General features: G+C 39.2%; 1 protein-coding gene and 2 non-coding genes across 3 annotated transcripts in view; 1 reads left to right on the forward strand and 2 right to left on the reverse strand.

The window, feature by feature from the left end:
- LOC126005925 (calcium-activated chloride channel regulator 4-like) overlaps positions 1-13,881 on the forward strand; it is a 46,522-nt gene extending 32,641 nt beyond the window's left edge. The window contains exons 12-14 of the mRNA XM_049771247.1: positions 11,834-12,001; positions 12,886-13,128; positions 13,472-13,881. Of these exons, the coding sequence (XP_049627204.1) occupies positions 11,834-12,001; positions 12,886-13,128; positions 13,472-13,881 (821 nt within the window). The remainder of the gene's footprint in view (positions 1-11,833; positions 12,002-12,885; positions 13,129-13,471) is intronic.
- Positions 3,101-3,230, reverse strand: LOC126007746 (small nucleolar RNA SNORA22). The gene has a single exon (XR_007495234.1). It is a non-coding gene; the product is annotated as a small nucleolar RNA SNORA22 (small nucleolar RNA).
- On the reverse strand, positions 8,643-8,749 carry LOC126007320 (U6 spliceosomal RNA). The gene has a single exon (XR_007494902.1). It is a non-coding gene; the product is annotated as a U6 spliceosomal RNA (small nuclear RNA).
- Positions 13,882-14,558: the final 677 nt, after the last annotated feature.

The following is a 14,558-nucleotide window of genomic DNA, read 5'->3' on the forward strand; positions in this document are numbered from 1 at the left end:
ACCTTGTTCTACATCGAAATGTTTTTCAAAATCTTTTATACCATCACCAATATGTTGAACCTGTCCCTAACTAATCCAGTTTTGTCTTTAAAAATACAACATTGTTCCTTAAGGGCTACACAGACTCCCCCCTCTTTCATAAGGGCAAAATCTAAAGCACGACGATTTTGGAGAACAACATCAGCAAGGGAACTAATAGTATCTGTGAGAAATTGCAGACTAGTTTTGATTTCATTAATGTCTTGTTCCACTGCTTGAGTAAGAGCGCGGAAATTGGATTGAGAGAATACAAGAGAGTAGATACCAGTGCCAGCGCCTGTAGCGCCAACAGCAAGGAGTACTGCAAGTGTAACGGAGGTGAAGGGCTCACGGCGTTGTCGAGAAAGGGATTGAGAAGAATAGGAATAGGGTGAGGTGGCAGGAGAGGGAAAGATATGTTCTGAGTGAATGGTGATTTTTGGAATGAGAATAACGAGAATACAGTAGTCATGCGAAAGGAGGAAAGAAGAACGAATGATAAAAGGAGTAAGACCAGAAGCACAGGCAAAATAAGTACCATTGGGAGCTAACAGATAGGGTTTTGAAGAGGAAGAATTGTAGATGTCAATAGTTTCGTTGCACACATTAAGTAGTTGGCTGGGGAGCAGGGAGTCGTTAGGCTTGAGGCAGAGGCCAGAGCCTACGACTTGTCCGACTGTAATGCCATGTTGAGGTTGAGCGTGCCAACGGAGGTCGGAGGGGTTGGAGGTAGAAGAGAGGTTGCCAAAAACAGCGACACCTTCATAGAAGGGGGGACGAGGAGAAAAACAAAGCCAACATCGTTCATAGGCAGGATCTGTAAGGGCAAGAGCAGAGGCATTCATGAGATTGAGAATAACCTGAGAGGACGGAGAAGGACCGGAAGGCATAGTGAGTTGTCGGAGAGAAGGGGGTGCAGAAGGAAGAGGAGGGGGAGGAGAAGGCACGCGAAGTGGAGAACCTGAATTAGGGTGAAGAAAAGTATTAGAACCAATGGCGAGGGGGCGAGAAATTGGCAGTTGTTTAAGTAAACGGAGGGAAAAAAGAAGTCCAGGGTCGTTACCCCGAATATAAAGTTTGAGTCCCCATTGTACAGCTTGAGTCCAGTGATGCTGACGTCCAGCAGCAGTAAAATTGATGAGGATGGGGTTACACCAACCACGGGTAGCAGAGGATGCATCACAGTTCAGAAAAGGAGGAGTCGGGGGGCGTGAAACGGTGATGAAGTCCCAGGAGGAAGAGGGTTTCCAATAAGCAGTTCCGGTGGTTTCACAGCCCCAGGAGGCGCAAAAGTGTTGGTTATGAGCGCCACACTTATAGTCGCTGGAACGGGCCGGTGGTGACCAGGGCAGACGTAGAAGGTGGTGAAGGGGTGGCGTAGTACATCACGGCGAATAACAGAGTTGCAGCCACCGCTAGCAGGGGAGTAATAGTCATCAGGGTCAACAGCACGAGGTTGAGGCAGGCGGAAATTGGAGGTGCCCCAGTATAGGCTTGCACCCATGGCTAGGGCACAAAGGTCGACTTGCAAGACCGGCCAAGGGATGGAGGTAGAGAGGATGGAGGTTTGGTTGGCGACATCGGTGGGCATCCAAGGCAGCTAGGCAGAGTGTCTAATTCAGCATTGTCAAAGGTGGAGTCAGTTAGAAACAGGTTTGCAGGAATGGCGGCTAGCAGGAGGTTTATAAGAAAACAGCTTGGCAGGAGGCAAAATGGTTACTTCATATAAAAATTAAGAATTTACTTAGTTTTTTGGCTTGGGTATACAGGCAGAAAACATTAGCAATATACATTACACTAGTTATTTTGGAATACCACGGGAATGTTATTTGACCTCTGTTAGACTTTGGCATAAAAGAAATTTTATAATTAACAATTGCTAATTAAAAAAAATTTTTTTAAACAATATAAAGGATTTTTCTTAAACTTTTAGTTATTATGTTAAAGCTGGATGCTATTTTTTAGCCATAAATACATATTCTATAGGCCTGAACTTACACATAACAGGAAAGCCGGGTGACTGCAAAGTCCAGAAATTCTCCAGGGAAAAGTTATCCCCGATGGCCATTGAGAAATCTGGGGTTTGCCATCTCCCACACCTTCCGCCATGTTCTTAGAAGGACAAAGCTAGCTTAATACATAATTTTTAACACATGATTTTTAGTTGCAAGATGCCAGTTTGTGAACTGACCAGACTGAACCAGGTTGAAAAAATTAATTGAAATTTGAAAAATGGATAAGGCTTTAAAAATTGTATTATTATAAAATGTAGAGATAACAAACAGACAAAACACAAACAGACAAAACAAAACAACACTAAACACAACATTTTACACTTGTGGCCACTTTCATTCATCACAACAGACACATAAACAGATAAAAAGGAGTGATTTAAGACTTATTTATAAAAAATTGACAAGCGCTTTTAAATATTTAGCTAGCATGTTTGTGAGAAGAAGAAAAGAAAAAAAAATTTTGTAGAAAAACTTTTTTAGTTTTGAGAAGTACTTAATGTAGATGGAGTGGAACTTTGCTGAAAATAAATTTTAAGGTTTAGATTTAACACAAAACATTCTTAAAACAATTTTAATTTGAAGTTTAAAACATTAAGTAAAATGATTAATGAGCACTGTAGAAGGAGTCTTTACTTGGAAGTATGAAATGATTTGCTGAAAATGAATAGGTTTTCTTTAAATTGGTTTTGCAGTAGAACAGTAAGACAGCTGCAATAAAGTGTTAAAATTTTTATGATTAAACACAATAGCATGAACTATGATTATTAAAGGTATAAAAACTGACTTTTTTTAAAAAACAAACAACTGTTTTTACTATGAAGACTTTAAGTGAATAATTTGTAAAAAATATTATATACCAAATTAACTAAATGCTTAGATTATTATAAAATATAGTTAAAGACATCTGATGCATTTACACACTTAGAACTTAAGACTAAAATTATATTTAATACTAGTTAATTTGCTTATAGAGTTTAGTTATTTTTATATATTACTTATAAAATTATATATAATATATTTTTTATTACTATTATTTTTTCACTGCGACACAAATATACAGATTTATATAATGTGCTGATATTTTGAATGCACTTAAAATAATAGTTTTTTCAATGCAGAAATAAAGAACAACCATTGCTGTAGCACAAAGTTAAAACTAAGGGTACTATAAAGCATACTTAGGTGTTTACTGTGCATTAAATTAACTATATTGTTTAAAAAGGCTAACCACATTATTTTTCACATAATTTTGTAAATACTTTAAAAATTAAAATAAAACTTGTAATAGAAATATAAGACTTAAATTTAACACTTTTGTGTTCGTTTGGATTTTAAAACACAAAGAAGTTTTTCTTTTACCAATATTTTGTTATCTGTAAAGTGACAGAATTATGACCTTGGTGTAAAATTTTCTGAGAGGCATGAAAAAAAAAGTTTATTGCCCTTATCTTCCTGTTGCTTTTTAATGTTTTAATAATTACTTTACACCACTTAATGCACTAAACCTAATAACACATATTTGACGAAGTGTAGGGCTGACAAGGTGAAGCAGAGTCTTTCACTGATAACTCGGGGAGGGGCCAGCACAGTTAACAGCAGGAAGGTTAGAGGCAAATTTTTTACAGTCCGCAGGGTGTAATGATATAGAGAGAAAAAAAAGCAATCTTTTAAGATTAATTACTAATTTATTGGAATTAGAGGGAATGGCAACCGAAGAGGGGAGTCTGGGTTGCAAAAGCACCATGGGGATCATGGTTTTATTAATTGATTTGAGAATATGCAAGAGATGCTACTTTTCAGATTTCTTTTGAATAACAAAGATTGGGTATTTCAAGGTGAATTGGAAGGCTTAAAGTGGGAGTGGCAGGGCTTGAGCTGGCTGTTTCCCAAGGCTGGCAGGAAAGAGGCTGAAGGAGGCTGAGGGCTGGTTTGAGCAAAAGTAAAAGGTACATTAGGCTCAAAAGTTTTAACAGCAAAGTGTAGATATCGCAAGGTTTTATGGCTTAGCAGATGATACTTTGTAATTATCCTGCTCACTGTGCCCTTAGAATTTTTTGTAGGCACTGCAGCAGTTTCTGTTTTATGGCACTCAGCCTGACTTTTATTAGTTTGTTTCTTTGAATTCTCAAGAGGGGGGGCTTGGCCGTGGAATTCAGTGGGCAGAGGACAGACAGCTATAGATTTAGGAGGGCGGGGGAAAGCCTGAAGGGCAGAAACTTGTGAATTAAGAGAAGCAGCCTGTTTTTGAAGGCTTAAGATTTGTTTAAGATTTTCAATTTGGCCAAGTAGTTTCATTTCTATAGCTTTAAGAGGGGGAGCGGTGAGAGGAGGGAATCTGCCATGGTTAGGGACTGAGCGTTCTCCGCGGTGGAGGCTGCTGAGCAGGCAGGGGAAGACTTTCTCCATTAGGGAGAAAGACAGGAAAGGTAGCGCTGGTTTTTGAGCCAAGAGCATTATCAAGTCTGTTAGAGAGGTGAGAGACCATGGATGTAATTGTGGTGAGTTGGGAGCTTAAGTCAGAAAAAGGGGGGAGGGGGAGAAAGCAGCAACAGTTTGTTGCCGGTGTGGGGGAGCTGCTGGAATGCCGGCTCTGGGGAGCGACTTCCAGGCACAGAGGGCAGCAAGAGCCATGTTGGCAAGCTGAGACCCGGAAAGTGTGTGCTGTACCTTTAAGGTATGAAAAGAGGCGAGGCCAGCTATAAGAGCTTAGAGATCAGGATTCCTGCCTATTTGTAAGGGCTTTGTAGCGGGAAAAAAAAGTTAACTTCCCAAGAGACAAAGAGTTCAGCTTTTAGATTCTAAGCAGGAGAGCGTGTAAGGGGCTTGGGGGCCATAGGATTTTGCACAGAGGGTGCAGCGGCAGAAGTAAAGATGAAGGGTCAGAAGAGGAAGGAAACTGAGAGACAGGGCCATGGTGGTGAGAGGGTGCAGGTGAGGCAGGGGGCGCTAAAGGTGCATCATCTGCTGCCTCAAGGGCAGGGATGTTTTCGTTGTCTGCTACCACGGCTTCTCTCGCAGAGAAAGCCGGAGCTAAGGGACGGGAGGGAGTGCGTTGAACAGCACCCGTGGTACGAGAGGAACGTTGTCTGAGGGATTGAATGCCCCCTGCAGTCTGTGAGCGGGTGACCATAGGGTGAGAGGAGGCAGACGAGGAAGCAGGGGAGGCTTGAGGAGGCTGTGGAGCGACCGACAGGGCAGGGACTCTTGAGGAAGGATGTAAGATAGCAGGGTACGCTTGTGTCCCATAAGGTTTTGCTGCTTGAAGCAGTTCAGCAAGATCTCTTTCATTAATAGTAACATAGCGTAAAGAAGTCTGACCCTCCGGAGGTCTAGCATCGTAAGGCTGGGTGTCCTCTTCTCCCACATAGGAATTGAGCCTCCCACATAGGAATTGAGCTGACTGGAGTCTACCGCTACGGAAGCTGTGTCCGCAGCAGCTTGTGCCTCGCGATCACGCTGCGCCCTCTCATGGGGGCGGGGATCAGCGGGCGGAGGGAGGGGTAGGTTAGAATAAGGAGGTAGAGGCTGCTGAGGTGGAGGCGGGGGAAGGTCCTCGCCATCAGGAATGAGAACAGGAAATGTAGCAGCGTTAGCAGTTTTTTGTTCACGAGATTGATGAAACTCGTTTGCGAGTTGTGAAATCATAGATGTAATAGTAATAAGGTGAGAATCTAAAGTAGTAGGCTTATGAGGTTCAGGAAAAGCACATTTTGGAGGAGCAGGACAGTCATAAGGAGGAGGAAGAGTTTGTGTGGTTTGTGTAACTGCTGAGCCGTGACAGGCAGCGGCTTCTTCTGCAGGGGTCTGGGTGCATAGAGAATCAAGTTCTTGAGGTGGAGCAGAAGCCTGGACAGAAGTAAGGGAGGGATATAAGTGAGAAGCATTAGAGAGATCTTTAAGAGCATTAGTTACTTTGGAAGCAAAGGTAGAAGAATCAGTGGTGGAGGGAGGACAAGGAGAAGGATTCTCAGAGGGAGAAGGGAGATGAGAGACAGAATTAGAACGAGAAGGAGTTCTGGAACACTCACGGGAGACCTGTTGCACATGAGTCTCAACGGCATGGATGATATCTTTGGCAGTTTTGGCATTTTTAGTTACTATGATATCTCTTAACAGGCTCCAGTATTGGAACATAATTTTTTCCTTCTGTGGATCATCATTATTAACAAAATAATCACTCATTTCTTGTCCTATTTTGTCCCAAGTGGACGCAACAATTTCTGGACAGGTAATAATAAACCAAGGACACACATCATGTATGAACATAAGAAAATTACAAATATCCTTTTTGGTAACCTCTACATGTCTGGCTTTCAACTCAGACTGTATATATTTAATGAATTTAAGTTCAGTACTCCACGAAAACACCCATGGTAGCGTATCCTATGGGTGAAGCCCCAAAAGCCAATCAGGGGCGGCGATCAGAACGACTGGAAAAACTGCAGTTTAAATATTTGATTAAGGCTAACTCGTTTCAACGCTCACCCTGATAAGGTATTCCACGATTTACGAAACAGCTCCGGACTCGCCGACCCGTAGTCGTTCGGGGTGTGGTGGTGGTCTTCGAGCCCAGCGTTGGGCGCCAAAATGCGGGGTCCTGAAGCCCCCCCAGGGGGGACCCGGCCAGCAGGAATTAGCTGGGAAGGCTTCTCAGACAACCGCACTCCTATTTTGCTGGGTAGAAGAACAACCACACCTGTAAAAAATCTGAGAGAGGTTAATAATAAAGACCTAAGGCAATGTCTCACTGCTCAAAGGTAACTTTATTGGGCTACAGCTCTTTCTTTTATAGTGAAGGAGAAGGGGGCAGTACAAAGGTGATGTCAGTCATACTTTTGGCGCGAAGGCCCATACAAGGCAAGGATATATTTCAGGCTTTAAGGAACAAAGAAATTAAATCATGCTCTAAACAAGGAAGTGGGCAGTGGGCTAGGGGGCTGGATGACCTTCAAGTTATGATGAACGTGCTGTTTCTATGGAAATTTCTAGTGACCTTCTAGCTGCATTCCTAATTGCTTGACTATCAGGAGGTGGTGCAAGATGTGCTTGCCTCAGTGATCTTGAACAGACAATGTAGCATACACTTATTGATAATAGCCTAGTTCACTCCGGATTGTGGTCTTAAGGAGTGAGGCCTAGTTTCTGATAACGGTACCAGACAGTGTTGCTCTCCTCCGGGCTAGAGTTAATTATATCCTGCAGCTGCACATTCCTTTCTCTTTAGCTCAAAAACTTACAGCAAGACTGCAAAATAGCTTTTAGGTGAAAAGCTGTAATATGGCAGAAAGAACAGCAAAATGGCCTCAAACAAGTCAGTCCCCAACAGTTTGTCACCTACACAACTCCTACAAATTAATGAGTTTTTTCTTATTGAAGATATTGAGGACAGCATCAAGATTCTGAAAAAGTGTTTCTTAGTATTTAAGTGTATCAAATATCATGATGAAAAACTACATAGAAGGATAAAGCACAAGTAGTTGTATGATATTAAGAGATAAAGCTTGGGTTCTTAGCAGATAGGGACAGGCAAAAGTGATTCTCAACAGTTGGAACAAATTACAAATATAATCCTGGAAGTTGAGGCCCAAGGACAACAGAACTGCTTCAAGTGTCCTGGCGCATCAGATACCAGGTCTGACTGGCAGGAAACAAAACTAAGTTGACAATCATCCTGTTTCTTGGTTTGTACAGATAAACAGTGTTCAAATACTTCTTTTACAAGACTCTGAATTATTTTCAAAAATTACTTTCTTATAAGAGGCCAAATACTGACATTGATAAACTAATCCCCAAAAGTTTCTATCAGTATTCTTGGCAATGTAATGGATTAGGCCCATTTATAATTACATATTGACTCACCTTAGATTTATGAAACTTTAGAAAGTAGTATTGTTCCTTTATTCAAACTCCTCTGTAATACACTTACACATCTATGATCCTTTCTTTTGCACTATCTTCCACTAGAACTCGATGAGACCAACCAAGTCAAAAGAAAAGTTGACAGACAGCATCAAGAGGCCTCAGCTGATGCTGACCTTACTTATACTTGTTTTGTTTCTTAACACTTTTAACAGATAACAACTAAGTTAAATGGAATTCCTTTACCTATTAGGTATTAGTGATCGATAATGGCAGAGGATGGGTTCTCAAACTTTTTCACGCAAGATAATCATCTGAAATTGTTTAAGACTTCAGTTATAGGGCCCTTTCTTGGGAAGTCTGAGAAATTTGCATTCCATATATGACCCGGAGCATGACACAAAGATTACTGATCTAAACACACACACCCTTTTTATTGTTTTTTGGGCCACACTTGGTGACGCTCAGGGGTTACTCCTGGCTATGCGCTCAGAAATCACTCCTGCTTGGTGTACCATATGGGAGGCCGGGGGATCAAACCCTGGTCTATCCTGGGTCAGCCACGAGCAAGGCAAACACCCTACTGCTGCACCACCGCTTTGGCCCCTAAAAAACTCCATTTAAAATTTTTTTATTTTAATAAAAACCACTCTGATCTACAAAGTTATTCATAGTTGAATTTCAGATATATAGTTCTCTAATTTGTATATCTAAAAACTTCATTCTAAGAACCTCTATCTTTCTTTTTTTTTAAATATGGAATGCTTCACAAATTTGCGTGTCACTCTTGTGCAGGTGCAATGCTAATCTTCTCTGTATCATTCCAATTTTAGTATATGTGCTGCCGAAGCGAGCACAAACCTCTATCTTCTATTGTCAACATCCTGTGAAATTGTGTTTGCACCTAACCAATGACACAAATTCTTTCAAGAAATATAATGATGGGGGCCAGAGCAAAAATACGGAGGGAAGAGCACTTGCCTTACATGTGAGCCATTCAGGTTTAATTCCCAGCATTCCATAAGTTCCTTTGAGTGCTGACAGGAGTGATTCCTGAGTGCAAAGCCAGACATCATCCTTGAGCACAGCTAGGTCTGGTCCCCAAAACAAACAAACAAACAAACAAACAACAAAAAATATATACTGATGATATACTGTTCTTGACATCCCAAATGTCGGTTCTAAAGAAGATGGCGTTGAGGCTGGAGCTATAGCACAGAGGTAAGGTATTTGCCTTGCACGTGGCTGACCCAGCATGGACCTGGGTTCAGTCTCTGGTGTTTCATATGGTCCCCCGAGCCAGGAGATATGTCTGAGCACATATCCAGGAGCAACCCCTGAGCATCACCAGGTGTGACCCAAAAAACAAACTAACTAAATAAAAGAAGATGGTGTTTTGCATTGTCAGACTAGGAAGCTAATGAATCAGAGAGATCAAGAGGTGACTTTTTTTTGGGGGGGTCAAGCATTAATCAAAGTAATAAACTGTTGATGAGTAAAGAGGTAATCAAATTCTATGCAAAAAATACTTCTTTAGGGAGGATTCTTTAAATTTGAACGAATAATACCATGCATTTAGAAAAAGTAAGTTTGATGGGGCCGGCGAGGTGGCGCTAGAGGTAAGGTGTCTGCCTTGCAAGCACTAGCCAAGGAAGGACTATGGTTCAATCCCCCAGCATCCCATATGGTCCCCCCAAGGCAAAGGCAATTTCTGAGCTCTCAGCCAGGAGTAACCCCTGAGCATCAAACGGATGTGGCCCGAAAAACAAACAAAACAAAACAAAACAAAACAAAAAGAAAGAAAACGAAAAAGTTTGCAAACTAATCATTTGGTAAAGAAATGGTAAAATTTCTATGATAATCTTTTTTTTTATTTAACCAACATTATTACATACATGCTTGTGTTTGGGTATCAGTCATGTAAAGAACACCACCCATCACCAGTGCAACATTCCCATCACCAATGTCCAAAATCTCCCTCCTCCCCACCCAACCCCTGCCTGTACTCTAGACAGGCTTTCTATTTCCCTCATACATTCTCATTATTAGGATAGTTAAAAACATAGTTATTTCTCTAACTAAACTCATCCCTGTTTGCGGTGAGCTTCATGAGGTGAGCTGTAACTTCCAGCTTTTTTCTCTTTTGTACTTGAAAATTGTTATTGCAAAAATGTCTTTCATTTTTCTTAAAACCCATAGATGAGAAGAGACCATTCTGCGTCTTTCTCTCTCTCTCTCTCTGATTTATTTCACTCAGCACAATATATTCCATGTACATCCATGTATAGGAAAATGTCATGATTTCATCTTTCCTGACAGCTGCATAATATTCCATTGTGTATATGTACCACAGTTTCTTTAGCCATTCATCTGTTGAAGGATATCTTGGCTGTTTCCAGAGTCTTGCTATGGTAAATAGTGCTGCAATGAATATAGGTGTAAGGAAGGGGGTTTTTGTATTGTATTTTTGTGTTCCTAGGGTATATTCCTAGGAGTGGTATAGCTGGATCGTATGGGAGCTCGATTTCCAGTTTTTGGAGGAATCTCCATATTGCTTTCTATAAAGGTTGAACTAGACGTCATTCCCACCAGCAGTGGATAAGAGTTCCTTTCTCTCCACATCCCTGCCAACACTGCTTGTTCTCATTCTTTTTGATGTGTGCCAATCTCTGTGATGTGAGGTAGTACCTCATAGTTGTTTTGATTTGCATCTCCCTGATGATTAGTGATGTGGAGCATTTCTTCATGTGTCTTTTGGCCATATGTATTTCTTCTTTGTCAAAGTGTCTGTCCATTTCTTCTCCCCATTTTTTGATGGGATTAGATGTTTTTTTCTTGTAAAGTTCTGTCAGTGCCTTGTATATTTTGGAGATTAGCCTCTTTATCTGATGGGTATTGGGTGAATAGTTTCTCCCACTCAGTAGGGGGCTCTTGTATCCTGAGCGCTATTTCTTTTGAGGTGCAGAAGCTTCTCAGTTTAATATATTCCCATCTGTTAATTTCTGCTTTCACTTGCTTGGAGAGTACAGTTTCCTCCTTGAAGATGCCTTTAGTCTCAATGTCCTGGAGTGTTTTACCTATGTGTTGTTTTATATATATCTTATGATTTCAGGTCTGACATCGAGGTCTTTAATCTATTTGGATTTAACCTTCGTACATGATGTTAGCTGGGGGTCTAAGTTCAATTTTTTGCAAGTGGCTAGCCAGTTGTGCCAACACCACTTGTTGAAGAGGCTTTCTTTGCTCCATTTAGGATTTCTTGCTCCTTTATCAAAAATTAGGTGATTGTATGTCTGGGGAACATTCTCTGAGTATTCAAGCCTATTCCACTAATCTGACGGCCTGTCTTTATTCCAATACCATGCTGTTTTGATAACTATTGCTTTGTAGGACAGTTTCAAGTTGCATTGTTTCCCCATTGTCACACTCGTATTGTGGGTTTTTCTACGTGTTGTGGTTGTATTCATTGGCTAAATGATGTGCACGGTCTCGAAGGGAAGCGGAGCGGCCATGCTCCTCTGGCTCCTCCCCTTCCTGGCATGTCCAGTCACCTCCACGGAAGGCTCATGGGAAGGCAGGCCGTCCGCAGATGAGCCACACACAGGATGAAATCAGGCCGAAAATGCAGCACAGCACAGAAGAGAGGCAGATAGGGGTGCTGGCATCTGAGATCCAGCAGAGTTCACTCTATGATAATCTTCTTATAATTCCATATGGTAAAGACATTTCAGTAAGAAAGACAAAGACAAACATATAACATGATACAATACAAATTATTAGAGGTATATGTTTTATAATAAATGTATTATTAAGTATATAGTATATATTGCACATATAGAGCCCTTTAAGGGCCTGTGATAATAAAAACAAGTGCTTAATTTCAAAATGCAAAAATTTATTTTTCTTTATAAAGTAATGTATCCTATATTTTCTAAATCAAGGTGCTGATTCTAACAAGGATGATGGGGTCTACTCCAGATACTTTACAAATTATAAATTAAATGGCCGATACAATTTAAAAGTAAAGGCTCAGAGAGGAGAAACTGCAATTCGAAGCTTAAAGCATTCCCCCAATACAGCTGCATTTATACCAGGCTGGGTAGTTAATGGTGAGTAATATATAATAACTCAAAATTTATGCTGGCTTAAATAATTGTAACTTGATATTATTAAGGCTTTAAACATAAGTTAAATTGCATTTCTTTTCGATTCCTGGAATGAAGTTTTCAGGCACACAGGGATTTGCTTCTAAGCTTTGGTACAATTTATGGCATCTTGTAAGCAATGAATAAAGATTATCGTTATTATATTAGTTTTAAGAATACTACTATGTATTACCAAAACATCCTTAATTTTCAATTCCAGATTAATAAAATGAACTAATATGTGCCCAAGTATAAGTCAGAGCAGAATTTATCCTTTGGTTTTGTCATAAATATATAGAAATAAAAAACATATTTGAGAGCTTTAAGTCAAGAGACAAAAATCTATTGAATAATGTATGACAAAGATAAAAAATACATTTCTCAGTTATAGCTTTATTTTTTCTTGTTCCTTATGTTTTGGCTTTTGGAGGATTTCTGAACACAATTAGAATAAAACTCCAAGTATTATTCCTTAACACTTGCAACAGGGAGGGAAAAAAAAGAACCTGGCACAAGTGGTTCTAAGAAAAAGGAAAAAAAGCTGCAACTTTCCCAAATAAAATATTAAGAAAACATACACACAAATTAAAAACATAAACTAAATGAAATTACTGCAATAATAATTCAAAAATTATTATCTCATTTTATCCTACAATATCCTGATCAGAATACTAAAAGATTCTCCTACCAATAGGGAGATGTTTGGGATTTTGTCATCAGACTATAAAATTAGTTATTGGTCTATATTTGAGGAATAAAGAAAAATGAGATTAATAAAAAAAATTCAGCTGAGTTTTGAAAATAGATGTACATTTTGTTCATTAAATGTTAGGAACATTTTATTCCAGGAGAAATTCAAGGGAACCCACCAAGACCTGAAGTTGATCAGGATATACAACCAAACTTGGAAGATTTCAGCAGAACAGCAAGTGGAGGTGCATTTGTACTCTCAAATATTCCAGACAATTACAATCCCTCCACTAAAGACTATTTCCCACCAAGTAAAATCACAGATCTTGAGGCCACACGTGATGGGAATACTATAACTTTAACATGGACAGCACCAGGAGATGATTTTGATGTTGGAAAAGGTAAGAATAAAGTATTATGTGAGGTTCAGAGAAAGATATTCATTGCAAAAACAAGTGAAAGAGTGAGTGAGCTAAAAATTGATTTGAACTGGTGGCTTTTTAAAGTATTTACTGTATAACCTCACGTTTGAATCAGTCAAACACAAGACATTTTAACTGTTCCCAATTTTTTATATAAAGAATTAGCATTTAGTAAAGATTAAAAATCAAAATTAATCTTTTATCAAAAAAATCAGTCTTTGGAGAATAAGCTTTGCTTAAGTGCGTATCTTCAGGAGAATGGATAAAGTTAATTTAGTATTATATGCTCTGCTTTCTAAATTATATGTAATTCATTTTTTAGCTCAACAGTATAAAATAAGAAAAAGTAAAAATATCCTGGATCTAAAAGACAATTTTGATGGTGCTGAAGAAGTTAGCACTAAGAATCTGATACCAAAAGAGGCGAACTCTAAGGAAATATTTGTATTTGAACAAGAAAATGTAACAGAAGAAAATGCAACCCACATGTTCTTTGCCATTCGAAGTGTTGATGATAGCAATCTGTCATCTGAAATATCCAACATTGTACAAGTAGCTTTGTTTACTCCTCAAGCTGACGATGTGCCGGAGGAAAATCATTTTAGAATTAATACTTTTACTGTGGTGATGGTAGTGGTTGGATCTGTGGCAATTGTTAGTATTATTGTTAGTACCACTGTGTGTGTCTTAAGCAGGAAAAGAAGTTCAAATAGACCTAGTACAGGGTTTTAAAAAAAAAACCTTTATAAAAGTAAAAGACATCTATAAATTGTTGAATTCATCTTGTGTAAACTTGTATTCATAAAATAATTACCATAGTTCCTCATAAAAGGATTCTTTAATTAAATTAAAATATCTAAGGTCATTTGAAAAATTAAAAATCAATACTAAAGTTTTACAATTTTATATACTCATTACCATAAAAGTTATTGATATAAAAACAGAGAAAGATACAAGTCAAATCCTGGAAAATCTATAATAATGTAAAACATCACTATTTAAAGAATGTTTAAATGATGAATAAAGAATGACTTTCATACTGATACCTTATTTTTTAACTGTTTTTTTTATTGTGGGCAAAGTGAATTACAAATCTTTCACAATAATATTTAAGGCACATAGTAGTAATGAATGAGGGGCATTCCCACCACCAGTGTGGTCCTCCCTCCCCTCCTGCTTACAGCATACATCCGTCTTCCTCTTCCTCTACCCCTCATAATGCTAGTGCAGCTGTTCCACCCATGTACAGCTTGATGTAGATTGGGTATCATTTCTGTTGTCGTTGAATTTGGGTTTTGCGTTCAAATCTGATCATTTATTTCCACCAAATGCACATACGACTGTCTGGTCTTGGTACCACCCATTTTCTTCCTCCAACTATGATGCTGATCAAGGTGATTCCAGTAATG

This window comes from Suncus etruscus, chromosome 4 (genome assembly GCF_024139225.1).
Source record: "Suncus etruscus isolate mSunEtr1 chromosome 4, mSunEtr1.pri.cur, whole genome shotgun sequence".
Classification (NCBI taxonomy): Eukaryota; Metazoa; Chordata; class Mammalia; order Eulipotyphla; family Soricidae; genus Suncus; species Suncus etruscus.